Source organism: Eurytemora carolleeae, unplaced genomic scaffold (assembly GCF_000591075.1).
Source record: "Eurytemora carolleeae unplaced genomic scaffold, Eaff_2.0 scaffold247, whole genome shotgun sequence".
Lineage (NCBI taxonomy): Eukaryota > Metazoa > Arthropoda > Copepoda > Calanoida > Temoridae > Eurytemora > Eurytemora carolleeae.
Window position 1 is genome coordinate 88,285 of NW_019396307.1, and position 21,807 is coordinate 110,091.

Sequence of the window (21,807 nt, forward strand, 5' to 3'; positions counted from 1 at the left end):
TGTACAATATATACAAATACAATGTTGTAATATATCTATTCTTAGAACGAGATGTCTATCCATAGAAAACATATGGTATTCATAAATCGGCTTATTTTAGAACCGAATGCCCCGTGGGTAGTGGACAGGGTTAGAAATTAGTAGTCCTTAAATTCAGAACACAGACAGACATATTTAATTTTATTTATTTTAAAATCTCAAAATCACTCCATTAAATCCTGAATTTTCAAGCCTTCAACTCCAATTGAGTTCTTCAATCCTCTGTCAGTTTAATCCTTCTTCTAATCCATAGCTTCTTAGCAAAACATAATCTCCTTTCTTCACATGACGGTTAGCTATAACACCTCAATATTTACAATATATGTTTAAGTGAACTGAATCATCTCTCACTCCCCTCCTACGTCCCTCCCCAGTCCCCCGCCCGACATCTTATATTGACATTACGATCTAAAGGGTTAACATAGATAGGTTCCATCTGTTTTAAACTAGTATTCTCCAAGGATTCTAAACTCAGGATAGATTATTCAAGAATCATTGATAATTTCTCCAAAGATTTTAAATTTAGGATAGATTATTCAAGGATCAAAGTGAATTTCTCAAAAGATTTTAAATTTAGGATAGATTATGCAAAAATCAAAGAGAATTTCTCCAAAGATTTTAAACATAGGATATAGGTTATTCAAGGATCAAAGTGAATTTCTCAAAAGATTTTAAATTTAGGATAGATTATGCAAAAATCAAAGAGAATTTCTCCAAAGATTTTTAATGTAGGATATAGGTTATTCAAGAATCAAAGAGAATTTCTCCAAAGATTTTAAATATAGGATATAGGTTATTCAAGGATCAAAGTGATTTTCTCAAAAGATTTTAAATTTAGGATAGATTATGCAAAAATCAAAGAGAATTTCTCCAAAGATTTAAAATATAGAATATAGTTTATTCAAGGATCAAAGTGAATTTATCCAAAGATCTTAAATATAGGATATACAGTGAAACCCTTAATAACGAATACATCGGAAGAATTTATCAAATGTCGTCTTGACAATATTTCAATGAGTTTTATACTATATTACGTAAAATTCAGAATTTGTGAAAATAAATAAATAGCCATGAATATGCGGGAATAGTTTTAAAGAGCTCCATATATTCATTCAATAAAAAAACTAAATATCTGCAACATTCCATTATCAGAAAGTGAAGAATACGACATACATTCTTTCGATGTATTCGTTAATAAGGGTTTCACTGTAGGTTATTCAAGAATCTAAGAGAATTTATCCAAAGATTTTAAATATAGGATATTGGTTATTCAAGGATCAAAGTGAATTTCTCAAAAGATTTTAAATTTAGGATATAGGTTATGCAAGGATCAAAGAGAATTTCTCAAAAGATTTTAAATATAGGATATAGGTTATTCAAGAATCAAAGAGAATTTCTCAAAAGATTCTAAATTTAGGATAGATTATGCATTGCAAGACTCAAACAGAATTTATCCAAAGATTTTAAATATAGGATATAGGTTATTCAATAATCAAAAAAATTTCTCCAAAGATTTTAAATATAGGATATAGTATAGAGGACGTGAGTCAGACTCTAATAAAACGCATAAATAACTTCCAGTATATATATTTCTTATAACTTATTACTAGAGGGTTCAGAACTAGAGTCAATATCGATATCGCACGTGTAGACTGTAGAGATGATATCAGTACTTATGCCCCGTATCCGTTCTATCTCATTCTGTTGAATCTTGTGGAACTAGTTTAACGCGGCCAGGCATCGTCTTCCACAATAGGTTATTCAAGAATCAAAGAGAATTTCTCAAAAGATTCTAAATTTAGAATATAGGTAATTTAAGAATCAAAGATAATTTCTCCAAAGATTCTAAAATCAGGATAAAATCAAAAGAATGAAAATTATACATTAAAATTTGGCACGGATTCTAAAATTTATTTTTTATTTAAAACATTTTATTATGCTTTTAATAATTGCCAAATAATCAAAAATAATGCGATAATATTAAATATAAGTTACAATCAAAAAAAGTATTTGGGATAGGTTACACAGAGTATATTTTTTATGGTGACTTTTTTCAAAAATACTTTCGTTCGTGTGACTTTTTTAGATGTACTTTTAATGACATTAAAGCCTTAAATTAAAAGAATTTATGTATGTTGCAGTTCTGACCAAACCTCTATAGTATTTACTTTATAAGGAATTTAAAGGATCCATGTCAGGGTTCAGGTAGATTTAAAATTCGGTGATGGTGATGAACCAAACCTCTGTAGAGTAAAAAATGTAGATGTTAGTTCCAATTTATTAAAATTATATTTCGGTCTAGGTTGACCCTCGTCAGTTCTTGAGATTGTTAAACAAATGAATGATAAATGATAATATCCAAGTTTTATCATCTAAAGATTTGCAAATTATGATCTATGTTAATCTCTGTTAAGTGTTGTTATAGTGTAAAAGTGCATGTAAAATAAATTAACGCATGAATCAAGTTGAATTTGTGAGGTTGGATATTGGAGAATGTACATATGACACAAATCCATCTCGAATCATCAGAATTATCCATATCTTATATTTTGGTCAGTTTGAGAAACCCTTGAGAATGTGTTTCAAAACTATGGTTTACAAAAACATGTAAAACATGTTTTGTTTAAGTCATGAAACCCCAAAGTCAGATTCTTTTGGGATGAAATTAGATTAAGAAATTAAGATGTTTTTTCTCAGAAGACGACAGTTTAACCCCTCATTCTAAAGATAACTAAATCTAATGTTAATATAGGAGAGAGTTTTTCTTTGTTACAGTTTTGTAAATGATTAAATTAAAATTGAACAATAATTTTAATATTTTAGCCCTGAATTATAACAGAGGAGAGGAAATTGTACAATAATTTAATGAATGTTTGACTGAAAAGTTACAATATCAGTGTTTATGTTTCAGATGGACAAATATGGACCAAATGCAAAAACATTTGTTTTAATGTAGTCGGAAAGCAAATCCTATTTTTTTCCTTTTTTTTCTAGAGTTTGATACAAATCTGTTGATATGTAAATAATCCCAAAAGCAAAAGATCTTTTCCAAATCTTACCAAATTCGTCAAAGATTGCAAAATGAACTTTCTATTGGAACAATTCTGTTATTCAAAATGTAATAAAAAATCGGGAAGATTTTTAATAGCAGAATAAAATAGAGTTTTAAAGAAAAATTATTACATAATTAATTGTTTCAACCGTTTCCTTTATTTCAAATGTTAGAATGTTGACATAACAATATATTTATACAGTTAAACTCTAAATATTAAAAACTTCGAAAGAGTTTATGAAATGTCGTCTTGACAATTTTTCAATGGTTTTTATACTATTTTACGTAAATCTCAGTATTAACGAAAAATGAATAAATAGCCATGAATATGCGGGAACAGTTTTAAAGAGCTCCATATAATTATCTAATTAAAAAAACTAAATATCTGAAACATTCCATTATCAGAAAGTGAAGAATACGACATCTATATATAAATTTGGCTTGTCTGTCTGTCTGTTTGTTTGTTTGTATCCAATAAACGGCTGAACCGATCGGGCCCAATTTTTTTGTGGGACATCACGTGACCACAGGGAAGGTTTATGAATGATAAAAACTTAAAGAAATGTGTTTTAAAGGTTTTTAATTTTATAAAAAATTTAAATTCTTGAAAATCCGCGAATTTTTTTTTTAAAATCCGCAAAATTTGTTTCTTCTTTGTTTTAAAATGTAAACAAAAAGAACATGTTCACAATTTAAATTGAAGACGGGCGCGAAGCGCCCAAAAAGCCTAGTTTGATCAATTCTTTCAATGTATTCAATATTTAGGTTTTCTGTATCTAAATCTACTAATTGTAACAAACTCTGTATAAGATTCTTCTATAGATAAATCAATAAAAGCAATCACTCGCCTTGTTGTTCCTTTTTTATCAGGACTCATTATAATTATATACAAACAGTTATTGCAGTACAGCAGTAAATGCATTAATATATTCTGCAGATATAATTTCTCAAAATATGATTGCTAGAAGCAAGGTTACTCTTAAAATTAGGTACGTTTCCCGAGTTTGGTCCAGTTCCTGAATGGTGTTTTCTAGTTATCATGTTTCTAGCAACTTTATCTGCAGCTAAACACAAATAAATGAAAAAAATGATAACAAACGATTAATAACTAGTTTTTGTTAGTTGAATATATGTTCGAATATTTTGGTATCTCATATCCTAGAACTTCAGCATATTCCTAGATTCAGAAACAGTTCTTCTATAAAATACTAATTATATAAAACTGTGGAATGGAAGACGAATATTAAACTTAAGTTATCACTTTAAGTTAAAAAGTCCTGTAAACACAAAAAAAACAATAATTGTGCAGTGTACACAGACCGGATTCATTAAAAATAAATATTTTCATGTTACTGATTAATTTGTTTGCTCTAGAACATCATGAAATACACACGAGGCAGTATAAGTTTCGTCTTCCTATTCCACACCTTAAAGAGTCTAGCTCACTGTTTGGTGTTTTTCCAAAACATTTAAAATATTTAAATCTTAACATTTTTTAAAAACCTAATAGTAATTCATTTCTAAATAAAAGTCTATAGAAAGTTTTAATAAAAAAAGCTTAAAGAGACTTAATTTTTAATTCACCAATCGAACTAAAAAGTTGAATTTCCGGCACCCTTTACACTTTTATTAAAAAAATGAGGAGATATCGTCGTTTATCTTCCTTAAAACGTATTATATTCTATCCATTTATCTAGTCTTTGCTTTCCTATGTGAACCAGGCAAATCTTAAGCGTAGCGTTGTTACATCTATCACGTCGATATTAACATTTTGTCAACCATTAACTATAAGACCCCCCCCCGTCCATCCATTTAATGTCGTCTTTAACTTGAAATCCCCTCTCGGAGACACCAAACCAAATAATTTTAGCCCCGTTTTCTTTGTTCTCCGGTAACGGAGTCTAAACACTTTTATTATTGTGAACAGAATATTTTCATATAAAGAATTAGTGACTTTCGTTAATAATTAATTGTCATTCTTTTCAGAAGTTTCAATATATAAAAAACGTCTTAGGACTCCCCGACGGTTTTGATTCGAGGGTTATCCCGTTGCCTATCTGTTCATTATTGAGAATCATGCTGCTAACCGACAACACATTTATAAATAATTATTTTAAACATTTTTACAGGATTTTATCCAAAATAAATGTTTTTATAGGCATTGATGTTGTATTTTCTTAAACTTAATCTGTGAAATCATAAAAACTGTAGAGCGGGATGTTATGTTTAAAATCAAACCCTTGGGGCATTAAAAAGGAAAAAACTGTTTCTTTTATTCCTGGCATTGAAATGACCTCCAACCTGCAATATCTGGACCAAGAATTAAATCTAAACAATAATAATCAAATTAGAAATCGAAATTCTTTTGAATATTTAATAGCTAAATGATCGCTTTGCAAATTAAAGAAAAAATATAAAATGATTCAGATTTTAAGAGAAACTTGACATTTTTAAGATTTACTTTAAGATTGATTTCAAATTTTGAACAAAATTTTGGAAAATTTGAACTGTTGAAAATAAAATATTTAACCCGTATTATCGGAATGTGATGTTGAATATCTGACAAGTAAGAAAAGAAGAAGTAGAAACTTCTTCTCTGTGTAAATACTGTTCTTGTTCATCAGCTGATCCAGGTAGCGGGTCAACCAGCCCAGCCAATCCGAGCCCAGCCGCCTGCAACACATTTCACGGATTTTTAAGTAAGATGATTTATCATTTCGTGTTTAAAGGGACTGTTCGTCTAATTTTTAGTAACCCTTCAAATTGCTATCTTTCAAACCTCTTTAAAAAAATGAGGAAGATATCTTTGATTTTTTGTCTTAACAGATAACTTCTGTTAATTTCCTTCATCATTATTAAAGGTATTATTATAATCCTTATTAATTATTATTTGTATTAAAATCCTTTTTACTTTGGAAAAAACTGGTTATGTAAACTTTTTTTCATTTGTAACAACTAAGTTTGTCATCAAGGGCAACCAGAGCAATTTAATCAGTTTAAAATACAATTTACAAAGAAGACTTAAGAAAACGTGACAGTACAGTACACAGGTTACAGCAAAAATTAAGAGTAAATATCATGATCGTGATGAAGTGTTCCACGAACAACGAATATAACCCTGTAAAATTACATCTGAAAAGTATTACATATATTTTTTTTTAAATGTAAGATAAACGAAGAAATTTGAAAAGTTTATATTACCAGCACATTTAAGTAAGTAATCTAAATAAACAAATTGTAAAACCAAACTTTAGTTTTAATTTAGTACAGTCATCTCAATTCTTAAAGGGACTCTTAAGGTAAAATGTAAGGGGGGTAATAGACTGATTTTAGGAGTTGATCGCGACCAATATTAGTTCCATCTGATATCTCGTGAAATTAATATAGAACTATGCCAAATTTATACAAAAAAACCTTTCATTTTACCTGAAAAGTCACTTTAAGTATAATCAATGAATATAGGACGTCCCTTAACGTCTGATTTGATTTATAAAAAGTTTAAAAGTATTTTGTTGACCTGTTAATCCTGTGTATTGGCCAGGAAGACATGCTTGTCAACCAGATATGGAGAGATTCAAGGATTAAGGAACTGTTCATAAAATAAATATAAAACCTCTCTATCAAATTGGAGTCAATGTTAATAACCCTGTAAAGGTTGGGGGGTCTGAGAATGGGGGCGTCTCACGCGTCAAACTGCATCCCTCCCCAGCCTGTCAAGGGTTTAAGTGAGAACTAGAAAACTGTGGAACAGGAATAATAAGTTTTATTATGTTGTTATCAGAGATGAGATTTTAAAAGCTTAAACCCGAGTGAAACCCAGAGTTGGACTCAGAGAGAACCCAAGTCAGGACTGGCTCTTATGCGACCAATGAGAGACTGCTTAGAAAGCTTTCTCTCTGTTGCAGACAGATTACTAGCAGATCAGCTGTGACAAGGAGATGTAAATTTCAACTTTAGGTAGATACATTAGTATATTCATTTCATACCTTTGATCAAATTTGACACTACTAATAATTCCCAAGATTTTAAACGTAAAAATATAAAAGTTTTTTGGAAATTTACGATCATCAGCTGCTGAAGACCCGAGCCTGGAAGAGAGAAAACCCCAAGGTGGTTGGTTTTTACTAGACTTAAAACCATCCAAAATCCAGGTCTTCACTTGAGCTTTACTTTGGTCTAAGCAGACGCAAAGACCGGGTTTTACTCGGGTTTAAGCTTTTAAATCTCATCTCAGGTTTCTCTAATAAGGTTGATTAACCTGGATCCGCTCAGATGTACGGAACATGCCATCAATGTCAAACAACGAGGTTATAGTGTATAGAGTGATGATGTACGCTAATCCTGTACTAATTGTATAGGCCATGAACTATACCGAGAGCGTACTGGTGTTAAAATAAATTCGAAATATAAGGAAGACGATTTTTCCGACTCAAATGCCGACGTTAATTCTCAATGTTTGTGTACACAGGAAGCAAGCACACCACATGTATCAAATCCCCGCTCACCTTAGATCCCCGCTTCAACCGGCAGTCAGTTACGAACACTCATATTCACAACTCCATCTCTACCCTGGCTCCTCCATGATGATGATGCAGATACTCAGCGNCTATAGCTGACATATATATGTTTGAGTAAAGAGCTTTTGAATCAAGAATCATTTTTCTGAACCTACAATGGTTGTTAAGCTTTATAACATATATGGGTTATAGTGTATAGAGTGATGATGTACGCTAATCCTGTACTAATTGTATAGGCCATGAACTATACCGAGAGCGTACTGCATATTTGTTTATTATAAGTTGATTCTGGCCTAACCTATAGTATATCAATATTATTAAACAGTTGTAAGTGTACAGTATAGCTAACTGAGCACACAGGTAGAGAACTATCATCCCCCCTGATGTCAAATCAAATGCAGATTCTTTCTATCTATGCTAAGGAGACGACATTTATCGTACATCCAGAGTTACCCAACTTTTAAAAGAAGTTTGGTTGTTACTATCATGATCATTAAACTATTAAGCGCCATAACTTGAGTCTTAAAGTCGTCTTTCTAATCCAGAGTTTTCTGGTTCTCACTGTATAATCTGGAAATAATAAAAATCCTCCTTTTCAAGGTTTTTAAATTTTAACATTAATAAATAAAAAAAATAAAAAAATTGTTGTTTTCAAACAGTTTAAAGTTATATTTTTCCTCAGTTTATCCAGGATCTGTTTACAGTGTTCGGTTTCTTCCAATCCACATACACCAGAACTTATTATTATTATTATTATTGTTATTAGACCTTGACCTTGACCTGATAAGGTATTGTTGAGATGGTGAATATTTTAAGAGTCCGCTGTCGATGCTAACTTGGGTATCCACCTCGTCTATCTGAACAAGTAAGCCAGTATTTACATATAAGGAATTCTACTAAACATTAATTATAGTGAAGAGTCCATTTAAAGGGACTGTAAAGTCTGCTGAAAGGGACTGTAAACGAAATTTCAAGTGACCCTTCATGCAAAGATGACAATGTTCAAAGCACAAACCTTTTTGCTGATTTGAAAAGTGTTTAATTGAGTTGCATGTTTTCCTGCAGTAGAAGTGCGCAAGTCACTTAGGAACCACAAATGTAAATAATCAGTTTCTAAAATTATGAACAACTAGCTGAAGTGCCCGGCGTTACCCGTTGTAAATCACTTGAAACAAAAAATTTGTAAAAAATCGAGTTTTACAAAGAAATGATTTTACCCATGGATTCCCCCAACATATTTCGGTAAATTTGGTTCAGCCGTTTAGCCAGCTATAGCTGACATATATATGTTTGAGTAAAGAGCTTTTGAATCAAGAATCATTTTTCTGAACCTACAATGGTTGTTAAGCTTTATAACATATATGCATCTAGTGTATATGGTTCCAACTTATGGGATTTATTTTGTGCTAACACTGTAAAATTGTATACTTCTTGGAATACTGCTATTCGTATTTTATTTGGTTTGCCACGACAAACTCATAGATATTTCATTTAAAATTCATTTAATTCATTTAAAACTATGCTGTGTAGCCGATTTGTATTGTTTTGCGAATCTATGTGTAAAAGTCGCAAGCTCAGCATCCGACTATTGTTTGATTTATGCAAAAATGACCAAAGAACAAAATTATGTGAGAATTTATCTAATATTGCAAATGAAACCTATGTAGATAAACTGTCCTTGAACAAGTCTCTAGTAAAGTAAAACATGATTTACGCGAATCCGGCTGAAAATGCGTGGAGAATTCCACTGATAAAAGATTTGCTATTAATCCGGTTAAATGTTTTAGAAGGATTTAACTATGATGAAATAGATGTAATTATTGACGATTTATGTAAAAACTAAGTTTTTAATTTTATTTTTATTTTATTGTTTTCGACTTTATATCAATTTTATATTTTATATGATATATATCTCATTTCTCGTTGATTTTAAATTGTACCATTATAATTGTGTAGGAATAAAAAGAATAAATAAATAAATATATAGATGCCATCTAATTCATACTTCATCATTCAGACAAAGCTTTTAAGAGATCTAGAATTGTCATCTTTGCATGGAGGGTCATTTAACCTCACGCGTACAGTCCCTTTCAGCAGTATTCATCCACGCAGAATAAACAGGTTTTGTTCCCTTATTGTTGAAATTGACGTAAATCTTTAAAAATAGCCAATATAAGATATTAAACTTTTGTTGAGATATTGATAAATATCTGATCAGGATGATTGATGGTTCGTGAAATACATAATAGGCTAACAAGAAAAAAATACATATTCACGCGGGTTGAAAAAAATATCATTTTAACAAGAATACCAACAAAAAACCCTATCCTGTCAAATCCTGTCCTATCCTGTCCTATCATGCCCTACCCTGGCCTATCATGTCAAATCCTGTCCTATCCTGTCCTCTCCTGTCCTATCCTGTTCTATCCTGTCCTATCCTGTCCTATCATATCCTATCCTGTTCTATCCTGTCTTATCCTGTCCTGTCCTGTCCTATCCTGTCCTCTCCTGTCCTATCCTGTCCTATCCTGTCCTATCCTGTCCTATCCTGTCCTATCCTGTCCTATCCTATCCTATCCTATCCTATCCTGTTCTATCCTGTTCTATCCTGTCCTATCCTGTCCTATCCTGTCCTATCCTGTTCTATCCTGTCCTATCCTGTCCTATCCTGTCCTATCCTGTCTAATCCTGTGACCCTATAGTCCTTCCTTTAAAGTGTTAAATTAAAATTTTACCTTTTTAGCAATTTGATGCACCAATCTTAGATCTGAGAGCACATCTGTAATAATTTAATGAAATTACAACAATTATAAAATAAATGTTCTATTACTTTTATCACTATTACTGTAAGTGTTCAACTAGCCTTTTATTAATTATTAAATAATCATCTGAAATAATAATAATTTTATAGATTTTTAGAAAAAAATGTTTGACCAAAAAAATAGCGATATTGTCCAAAAACACGTTTTGCAATTTAAAATGTTCTGCTGAAAATAAGAAAATATATCTAAACTGCATTTCTATGGTAATGTATATTCAAAGAAAAGTCTGTAAAATCCTCCAACTAAATTATCTTCAATATAAAGTGCTAATTTTATATTCAATATAGCTAAGATTTTTATAAAAAGAATTAAAAAAGCTTAGAAACGATTGATTAAGGTAAAATAAATTAAAGATGAAAAAACGTGTTTTTAAGAGTGTTCTTAATCCTTTTGGTTTTTGAAAAATTTAGATTAGATATCAACTATTCTTGGATTAATTTGATATTTGAGAAACATTTGAATTTACTTTCGGGAAATTGGGATTATGCCTACAATACAAAAAGTACTTGGCGTTGTCCCATACCCTTTATAAGGCATTAAATTGTGTATAGCGCAGTTGTAGCTGCATTGTATAACTGCATCTATACTTATAGGCATCTTATTGAATTCCGTTTTTAAACATTCAGGGCTAATGGATTTTTAAAACAATTCGAGATTTTCAATCATATTTCAAAATTTAATGCTTGATAAGTTTGCTTTTATCAAATAATTACACAATTGTTACTCTGGCAAAACATATTAACTGTTTCCTCATTAAAGGGACTGTTAAGGAAACTGTAAGGGGGCTGAATCACATTAGGATTTAATCGAGACCTAAAAGAGTTCAATTTGATGTTCCTGTCTCGAGAAATATATATAAAACTGTTATATATATATGTGATTTGGTATAATAATCTAAGTTTTAAAAAGATCATATTCAGCAAACAGCCAACCAATCTGAAAACTGTAATAACCCAGAGGAGCCTAAATAACTTAGGCTAGATTTAGGTTAGATTTAGACCTCCTAGGCTTTATAAGGTTAAACCTCGATCAAATTAAAGGAGAAAACAATATAAAAAGAAATTATAAAATAACTTAATAAAAAAACGTCACTTCAAAATTCCTCTGTAAAGAATTAAAAATAAAATTTTCTCTTAATTAATTCCTTAGAAATTTAATATATGAGATATTAGCACTTTCAACAAAATTTGAAGCGTGTAGAATTTTGAAATAGTTTTTATATTGTGCTATTAAAATGTTCTGACTGTTTAAAAGAGTACATTCTTCAGGGGAAATTGTAGAAAAAAAGATTAAATTAAAACATGCCTTTGAAGAAGGAGGAAGCGTGATTTTTCCAGATTAGACTGATAAAGGCAATCTCTCTTTTCTTAAACCTAAAGAAAGGATAAAAAGATTATTTAAAGTTTTTTAAATACATTTTTACAAGAAGTTTTAATACCATAGGGATTCCATTTCAGGTTTAAATTCCTCTTTTATGATTTTATTTTGAAATAAGAAATAATAATTTTGAAAAAATAAGAATGTTTGACTGTCTACGCTATATATGTACTGTACGGAAAGCTAGCTCGAACTGCATACAAGCCGGCCCGGCGGTACAATGGCATGTCTGAATCACAACGGTACCCTTGTTAAACCATTGACGATGTTCTAACTAATAATATTCTTTGTATGAATGACAGTTGCGGATTTATACAACAGAGAAAAGAGAGAAAGTGTTAAGAACTTAAAGGGAGTGTTCGCGAAAAATGAAAGGGGGTATAGGCTTACGGCGAAAATTAAGCGCTTTTGATCGCTACTAATCTTACTTCTATCTGTTGCGTCTATAAGGAATAAATTGTTAAAAACGACTCATGCCGAAGAACGTAGTGTCCATACAAATTCGGAAAGTTGCAACATTCAACTCGGATCGTAAAATAATCAGTTTAATTATTAACAAATAATTCAGATATTACAAACAATAGTCATCGTTTTATTTTCGACGTATTCGTATATAGTTAACATTTCATAATATTTTTTGATTTTTTTTTTTAAATAATGTTTCTCTGGCGCTGGATTTTCGAACATTCCTAGAAAATATGAAAATGTCGTCTTCATTATCAAAAATCCTCGAAACAGGAATAGATGTTTTCAAAAGTATCTCTCAGATCATAAAAATAAAAAATTATTATTAAATACCAACTATATACGAATGCGTAAAAAAATTATCGATGACTATTGGTTGTAATATCTGAATGATTTGTTTGGACTTTAATTTATCTTTTTACGATCCGAGGTGAATATCGCAACTTTCTGAATTTGTATGGACGCTACGTTCTTCAGCATGAGTCGTTTTTAACAATTTTCTCCTTATAGACGCAACAGATAGAAGTCAGATTAGTAGCGATCAAAATCGCTAATTTTTCGTCCTTTCATTTTTCGCGAACACTCCCTGTAAGTTGACAGTCTATTTTAAAATCACCTTGGTAGTCCAAAGTTTCGCAGAACAGTAACAAAATCTCTAGAAAAATAAAAAAATTCAAAATTTCAAAATGTTAATTGAATTTACATTACTAGGAGAATATTTAGAAGAAAATGTGACAAGACAGGAGAAAATAAAGAAAATATTTTACTTTTTCCTAATGTTGAAATATTACAAACATTTCATACTTTGCTGCAGAAGAAATATAATCTTGTGACATACATTGAAAACTTTTTTCTTAGATCAAATACTTAGATTTTTAATGTTTGAAGGTTGCAGTGGTCCCCACAAATATGCGGAATTACCGACGATTTCAAAACAATGATTTGCTTTTGGAATATTTTGCTAGTTAAATCCTAAATGAGCCATATCTCGAAAGAATTTATCAAATGTCGTCTTGTGCTGTTTTACGTACATCTCAGTGTTTGCGAAAATAAATAAATAGCCATGTATATACGGGAACAGTTTTAAAGAGATCCATATATTCATTTAATTAAAAAACTAAATATCTGCAACATTCCATTATCAGAAAGTGAAGAATAAGACATCTTTCGATGGCTTATTTAGGGTTTAACTGTATAAAAATTATAAGAAAAAAGAATGATAATATAAATGAAAATGATTAAACCTTAATAATGATAAAGTTTAAAAAATTGTTCACATAAAATCACTTTAAGATTATTATATTGCTTTACCCCTTTTATCCTGGGACTACTGTACAAAAGAATGCATGGTTATAATTATCACCTTATCGTAGTTATTAAAATCTGTTTCTTCTCGTAGGAGTTTAATAATGCCTGATCAAAAATATACAAAAAATATTAGTTAAATAAAAACTTATTTAAAAATCACTTTTAGGTTTGATTTTTGTCGAAATTTTTGTTTGACAGAAAATATGTTTATTTTGTTAAATTTTTCACAATTATAGCTAAAATATATTTAAATTTTAGAGTTTCTGCTAGGTTTTTGTATCTTTTTTATGCTATACATCCTTTTATGGAAAACTAATATCGATATTTTTCTATTTTACAAAATCTCAATGACAATATTTTGATAAAATTTAATATCTATTAAACTTCAAATAATTTCTTCCAAGAATTTCAAAAATTAAAAGTTCAATATTTACGATCTCCAATATATAGTCTACAGTCTACAGTCTACAATCTACAATCTACAATCTACAGTCTACAATCTACAATCTACAATCTACAATCTACAATCTACAATCTACAATCTACAATCTACAATCTACAATCTACAATCTACAATCTACAATCTACAGTCTACATTCTACAGTCTACAATCTACAATCTACAGTCTACAATCTACAATACAATCTACAGTCCACAATCTACAGTATACAATCTACAATCTACAATCTACAATCTACAATTTACAGTCTACAATCTACAATCTACAATCTACAGTCTACATTCTACAGTCTACAATCTACAATCTACAGTCTACAATCTACAATCCACAGTCTACAGTCTACAATCTACAATCTACAGTCTACAATCTACAGTCTACAATCTACAATCTACAATCTACAGTCTACAATCTACAGTATACAATCTACAATCTACAATCTACAATCTACAATCTACAATCTACAATCTACAATCTACAATCTAATCAGCTCAGCTCAGCTCAGCTCAGCTCAGCTCAGTTCAGTTCAGTTCACTTCAGTTGTTTACCAAGAAAGGGAATTGGTTTTGGTCCAGGAGGTATTGTACCAATCCAATTATTTTGTGCACATCGTAACAAGGAGAAGTACAGGAGAGCTATTCCTAAAAAATGTTAATATTTTAAAATAAATATCCAAAAAATAATTGAAAAACAATATAACTACCAGCAAATTTTAAGATTTCAATTTTAACAAAATAAATGAATCTTATATGGAAGCTTCTGTACACTTTTTAAAGCTATTACCTATTATTGCAGCTGCTCCAATAAGCCAGTACAAAGTTTCCATGTCTCTGAGGGCTCATTCCAATCTATTAAAGAACATTTTTGCATAATTCAGTCAATTGAAAATATATACAGTGAGAACGAGAAAATTAAGAAATATGAAGACGACATTTAATCAATCTTAACGTATAATTTATGTTGTAAAAAGTAAATAATCTTACTATTTATAGTTTAAAATTTCTTATTCACTAGAGGGGGGCGGGCGTTTGACTCCCCCCACCTCTAGTTTTTTTGTCCTAGCACTCTCATTTTTGACACATCATTGTGAAATTTTGTGACTTTTAATGAAAAGAAATTGAAAGGATTTTTTGTAAAATTTTATTTTTTTATGACTAGGGTAGGGTACAGGGCATTAAAAAGTCCGGCCTGTGTAAAAAAATCTAAAATAGCCCAAAAATATTATGTTTCTGAAGCTATAAATCTAAAAAATAATACTTTGGAAAAGAAAAAAATGGATGTAGAAACATGTGTCAAACTTTGATATTTGTTTAATACGAAAAAAAAATATTTTTTACATTTTTTACCTTTTTTCGTTTTTTTTTTCAACCCTTTCTAGCATCCAAGCTATTAAAGTTTTCGGTCTAATTTTTTTAAATGAGTTAGCCTTGAAAATTTGGGTTACGAGCAGGCTATACATAGATTCAGACCCCCCAGCTTTTATAGAATTAAGTTAACGTGTCTTTAATACATCTACCCAATGGCAGTCTCTGTTCTTTGGACTATTTTAATCATATTTCGAGTCTAAAAGTCGTATACATATTCCACAGTTTTCTGGTGCTCACAGTACCACTGTTAGCCCTAAAAAATTACTCTTAGCACCAGCTGATCATGACTGAGAAAATTTTTAATCAATTTTAAACTTTAATCAATCTTCAAATGGCTAAGAATAGAAAACTAAAAAATATCTTTAAATCATGAACCTAGTTTAACCTGATCTACTTGTTCAGCATGTTTTATTATTTACTTATATCTTCACATCCAGTTTTTTTTTATCAAATTGATATCATTTTATACAGGTTCATATCTTTTGGAAATTTTACATATTGTCGTTTTTATAGCTTAAAATGTATTTAATTCTAACGAACTACTTCATTGTTTTTGTAGCAGAAAGATGCGAATACAATTCGTAGAGAAACGGTGATTGTTGTTACTTTATTGATAAACAACCTTCTGTCGTTTTTTTGGGGGGGAGGGGGGATAAAGAAAACCCAGGAAAAGTTCAAGGAATTAAAAAGAATTATATATAAATTAAATATTGAAAAAATATGTTAATTATTGTTTTTTACAGTATTTAAACATATGCAGATTATTAAACAGTGCTGTATTATATATGAACTAATAAACTAGTGTTATTGAATATATTAAAAACTCTTTCTACGTAATTTCAAATGAAAATCTTTTATGTTTTAAAGACGTATCAATAAAAGAAAAACTTTCCACTGAAAACCTTTAATTCTTCCTAATAATTTCTTTATGAAAATCTAATCAACTGAAAGCTATATAAAAAATATATCAGAAAAGTAATAAAGAATCCAATGAAGCAAAATGATCGAACAAGAAAATTTGATGGAAAACTCGACATAAGCTATTTTGATAAAATTAATTTCAAGATGTCAATGTGAAATTCACAAAGATACCATTTAAAGCTTTGCCTGATCAAGTATTAATTAAATAATAACGTTTACAATTTTAAAACTGAGAATTCTCAAATGTGAGTTTTCTACAAAAGTCCATTGTGTATTTAATGCAGTGAAACCCTTAATAACGAATACATCGGAAGAATTTCAAATGTCATCTTGAGAATTTTTCAGTGAGTTTTATATTACGTAAATCTCAATATTTGCGAAAATAAATAAATAGCCAAGAATATGCGGGAACGGTTTTAAAGAGTTTCATATAATCATTTAATTAAAAAACTAAATATCTGCAACATTCCATTATCAGAAAGTGAAGAATACGACATTTGATGAATTCTTTCGGTGTATTCCTTATTAAGGGTTTCATTGTATATGATTAATATGTTTATTATTGGGATTTAAGAATTCCACGGTTTCGTAAGTATCAAGTATTTGTTCCAAATAATGTAAGTCTGAAAATATATTGTAGACCCTATATAGCTTTGAAAAACTTCATAAACATTTACTTGACCCCNNNCCCACCCCTTCACTTATGTTTCCTATTGCGCCTATGAATTGACTCTTTATATTTTCAGTTCACCTGAATTTAAATCAGGCCCTCTGCTCACTTCGCACTGGGTGTATGGCTTGAGTTGAACCTATATTAAACTTGTTTTGATTTTCCACTGATCAGCTGAGCGTGTGTGTAAACTTCGCAAATAAGGCAGTAACAAAATATCAAGTAATTTTCAGAGTTTAGGTAACGTAATATTTCCACATTCTGGAAGTAAAACATAATCAATTTTGACGTGAATTTCTTTTTTCTTTTTCTTTTTACAATCTATAATTAATAATAATTATTTTTTAAATCGTGCAGAGCTAAAAACTTTAGAATGGTGGATATCGAGATCAGTGCTTGATCCACCCTTTTTCTTAATCTTGAGATTAAAAAATGCTTGTTCTACTCTTGTTATTAATCTCTAGATTAATTAATCGATCTGGATTAAGGATTTCCCATTCTAAAGTTTTCAGCTCAGATCTCTTTTTCATTCTAATTTATACAAAGCTTGCAAGGTTAAGGGCTACCGTTGTAAATCAGACATGTCACTGGATAATGGAGGATACTTGAATAAACGTAAACAGTCCCTTACACTCATATTTTTTAGCATGATTTAATATCCGTGACGGTTCAATCTTTAAAATAAAATTATTGCAGAAAATACTCATAGCTCATACAGGAAAATACTCATAGCTCATACAGGAAAATACTCTATAGCCCATACAGGAAAATACTCTATATCTCATACAGGAAACTACTCTATAGCTCATACAGGAAAATACTCTATAGCCCATACAGGAAAATACTCTACAGCTCATACAGGAAAATACTCATAGCTCATACAGGAAAATACTCTATAGTTCATACAGGAAAATACTCATAGCTCATACAGGAAAATACTCTATAGCTCATACAGGAAAATACTCTATAGCTTATACAGGAAAATACTCTATAGCTCATACAGGAAAATACTCATAGCTCATACAGGAAAATACTCTATAGCCCATACAGGAAAATACTCTACAGCTCATACAGGAAAATACTCTATAGCTCATACTGGAAAATACTCTATAGCTCATTCAGGAAAATACTCTATAGCTCATACAGGAAAATACTCTACAGCTCATACAGGAAAATACTCTATAGCTCATACTGGAAAATACTCTATAGCTCATACAGGAAAATACTCTACATCTCATACAGGAAAATACTCTATAGATCATACAGGAAAATACTCTATAGCTCATACAGGAAAATTAATGAAAATTCTACAAATCACGTTTTACAACTGAAAATCTAAAATGTACATGTCTCAAAAGATTTAAAACGTTACTAGGTAAATAAAAGGCCATTGCTGTGGTATACCAACCCACATATTTACTTTTGTGAAACTATTGTGTACTTTATGATTCATACCTACTTCATGGTGAATTTTATTATTGACGTGCTATACAGCTATAGCACCGTGTTATTAAGTATATAATCATCACGCTATAAAGTTATAAAGATGAACAAGTATGAACATTTTATCACAGATATAACAACTAGGGGTGTGTCTGTTAACCCTTTTGAAATCGGCTCAAGAGGATATATCTCACCATCAAATAAAGCAAATCTAAAGAAACTGCATAAGTTCTGCAAACCCGGTGTTAGTTTCAAAGCAATGTGCGAAAATCTATCAAGCCTTGCAGTGCTGTCATCATATCACATTTTTAGAAAACGAAAAACACTAGACTGGGACCAAGAAACTCCATTTCTGAAAACCATCTCTGAATAACTAAACTATACTCATGCTAAAAGTCTTGTATTGCACCTGTTTTTTTTGGAAAACCCTGTCAATCATAAAATGCGATATCCAGAGAAAAGAGTATTAGTATTAAATTGTTAACTTTTATATTGTTTAATGTAATTTTGCTTTAGATAAATATAAATGATGAATATATAAGTATATAATCATCCTACTTTAATGTAAAATTAGCTATATATTATAGCACTGTGTTATTAAGTATATAATCATCCTGCTTTAATGTAAAATTAGCTATATATTATAGCACTGTGTTATTAAGTATATATTATAGCACTGTGTTATTAAGTATATAATCATCCTTCTTTAATGTAAAATTAGCTATATATTATAGCAATGTGTTATTAAGTATATAATCATCCTGCTTTAATGTAAAATTAGCTATATATTATAGCACTGTGCTATAAAAGTTTGCTTGGTTCCTGGATTTAATAAAAAATAATTAGGATGTTTCCAGAATATTTTTTTCAATTGAAACAAAAATAAAAATAAAATTTACTTAAGATTTTTTTTCTGCTTTGTCAGAAAATTTATTAATCTAAAAATAATCAGTGCATTTCATAAAATTAATTATGAAACTATTATTTTGTCACGACGGGACAAAATATAGTCTAAAATAATCTCAATACAGAGAAAATTTCTGTCCAAGAACTGCAAACCAAAATAATAATATTATAAATAGTTAATTATCTTTCCATCCTATTCAATTATTTTTATCCTTTACCTACTCGACTGCAGTGCATTTTACAGCTTTCCTATTTTATTGCAGTTTTTTTTTCTGAAAACCGGTTTTCAATGAATTTGTCTTTTTTTACTTTGTTATCTTTGTATGTATTTTTTAAACAGTTTAGTTTGAATTTTAGTTGTATTTTTCTATGGTACAAGGAAACAATCTTACTAAAATAATCTTATTTTTACAAATAAAAATCAGTCAACATTTTTTTTTGTATTGATTGCATTTTTTAATGTCCAAGATGCATCAGAAATTGTTTTAGTTATAGCTTTGTATATGATCAATAACAAAAAAAAAATAGTTGAAAAATAATCGGAAATGATACTTTTTTTTCTTCTTTTGCAGAGCAAATTAAAAATATATTCTTGAGAAGTAAAATCTACTAAATTTATCAATTCTAAAAATATCATTAAAATCTAATTTAGGTTTTCATTGGAGAAGATTTTAGAGATTATACATTAAACCAAAAATTAAATCTCAAATATTTTAAAAACATATTTTTATCTTTGAAATCCATTTAGGAAATAATTTGATATTTTTGATATAGGAAAACAAGTTAGCATGCAAATTTTTTGCTCTGACATTGTAATTCTAGAGTTTATCAATTTATTCGTTATAATTTATTTTATTTATTCACATACAGGGGTGGTTAATTAACATGGGACATTTACACATATCGCCGAGCATATACTGCCAAGTATTGTATACGACATACTTTTCAATAAAAATTAGTACAAATGCTTTGTAAAAACTGTCAATATATCTGGATTAGATGATTGAACATTGCGGTGTTCATGTACATACAGTTCAGTGTGTACACTATACAATACTGTACATAAAAATGTACTGTAAAGTGTAAAGTATTTTGGATTAGATTGAACATCACTGTATTTAAATGTACATACTGTGCAATGTCTACAATGTACTGTGTACACTGTACATTATTCTATTTCTTACTATAGAGCATTCTGGAACAATGTACAGTGTACACGTTCATTCAAATATTTAAATTTAGAATCGAAAAGCATCCTGGATTAAATCAATGAACATCACGGTTTTTAAGTTCATAATTGTGTACTGCACTGTACTTAAATGTACTAATTTATAACTGTAAAACTGGGAGGGATCGAGTGCAGATCCGGTTCGTTGTGTACAGTGTGTACAGTGTGTACAGCTAAACGAGGAGAGACTGGGCCACCTGCAATAAACACAAAAATAAGTATTTTTTTCTTGATATATTCGCACATGAATATATATTAAGAATAGATTTATGTGCTGATAAATACAACTGATATTAATTCGTCTAAAACTGCAATTTTCTAGTTCTTATATTTGTGTACCCTAATGGTGAAAATCATTGATATTTAATATCTGTTCCTGCAGAATTTATAGCTTAAAAAAGTAGGGTTTCAGTCAGATTTTGAGACAGGTGATCAGTTTCCATTCTTTGGGTCATGTGGCTCTATTACAGACAACATGTTGGGAGCATGTTCGAATATTAAAATAATTACATTTAAAGCCGTTTGATTATTTTAATATCATTAAAATTTAAGGCTAGTCAAACAGTATACACACATTAGGATATATTTTTAGTTAACACTACGTATCTACCTTTATTAGCATTTCTAATTTCTGAAGATTAGTTTTTAAATCTTCGAAAGAATTATTAGAAAAAGAAGAAATTATAATTGAATTCGTATTTTTTGAATATTGTAATCAAAAAATGTCACAACTATGTTTTTTTAAAATTATTTATATTGATATTGATATTTTACCCTAAAGATATTTTTTTATTGCAAAAAAGTTGAAATTAAAACATATTTTGGATAAATCAAAATCATTTTCAAGTTTGTCTTTGAAAATGTGAACAATTTAATAACTTGAAGACAAATTTTACCAATAAATTCTAGTGGCCTGAGGCAATATTTCATTCCTCTATCTATTGGATATTTTCACACAGAAATGCTGGCAATTAGTTTGATAGAATAATATTGAAAAAATCTCGTTTAAAGCTTTTTTTTGCAGATTTGATTTTGTAGCCCTTTATTTCGGTTAAATTTCACAACTAGAAGCATTTCAAGCTTTCAAGGAATTTAGTTAAAATCCTTTCAAGTTTATAAGATTTGAAAGCGGAACTTTAGAACGTGGAGTATCTATAATTTTGAATGCTTGATCTCAATATCGAATGTGGGTACTTTAAAATAAGAGGATCATGATTCCAATTCATTTAAATTAT

At 29.7% G+C, this 21,807-nt stretch overlaps 1 protein-coding gene and 1 long non-coding RNA gene across 2 annotated transcripts in view; both read right to left on the minus strand.

The window, feature by feature from the left end:
• Window positions 1–14,560: 14,560 nt before the first annotated feature.
• Window positions 14,561–17,177, minus strand: LOC111700641 (uncharacterized). The gene is made up of 3 exons (XR_002765022.1): window positions 17,077–17,177; window positions 14,821–14,885; window positions 14,561–14,678 (listed from the first exon to the last, which is right to left on the minus strand). It is a non-coding gene; the product is annotated as an uncharacterized LOC111700641 (long non-coding RNA).
• A 2,983-nt stretch (window positions 17,178–20,160) lies between these two features.
• Window positions 20,161–21,807, minus strand: part of LOC111700638 (type-1 angiotensin II receptor-associated protein) — a 30,556-nt gene continuing 28,909 nt past the window's right edge. Inside the window, exon 9 of the mRNA XM_023471620.1 lies at window positions 20,161–20,769. Within this exon, the coding sequence (XP_023327388.1) occupies window positions 20,669–20,769 (101 nt within the window). The 3' untranslated portion in view covers window positions 20,161–20,668. The remainder of the gene's footprint in view (window positions 20,770–21,807) is intronic.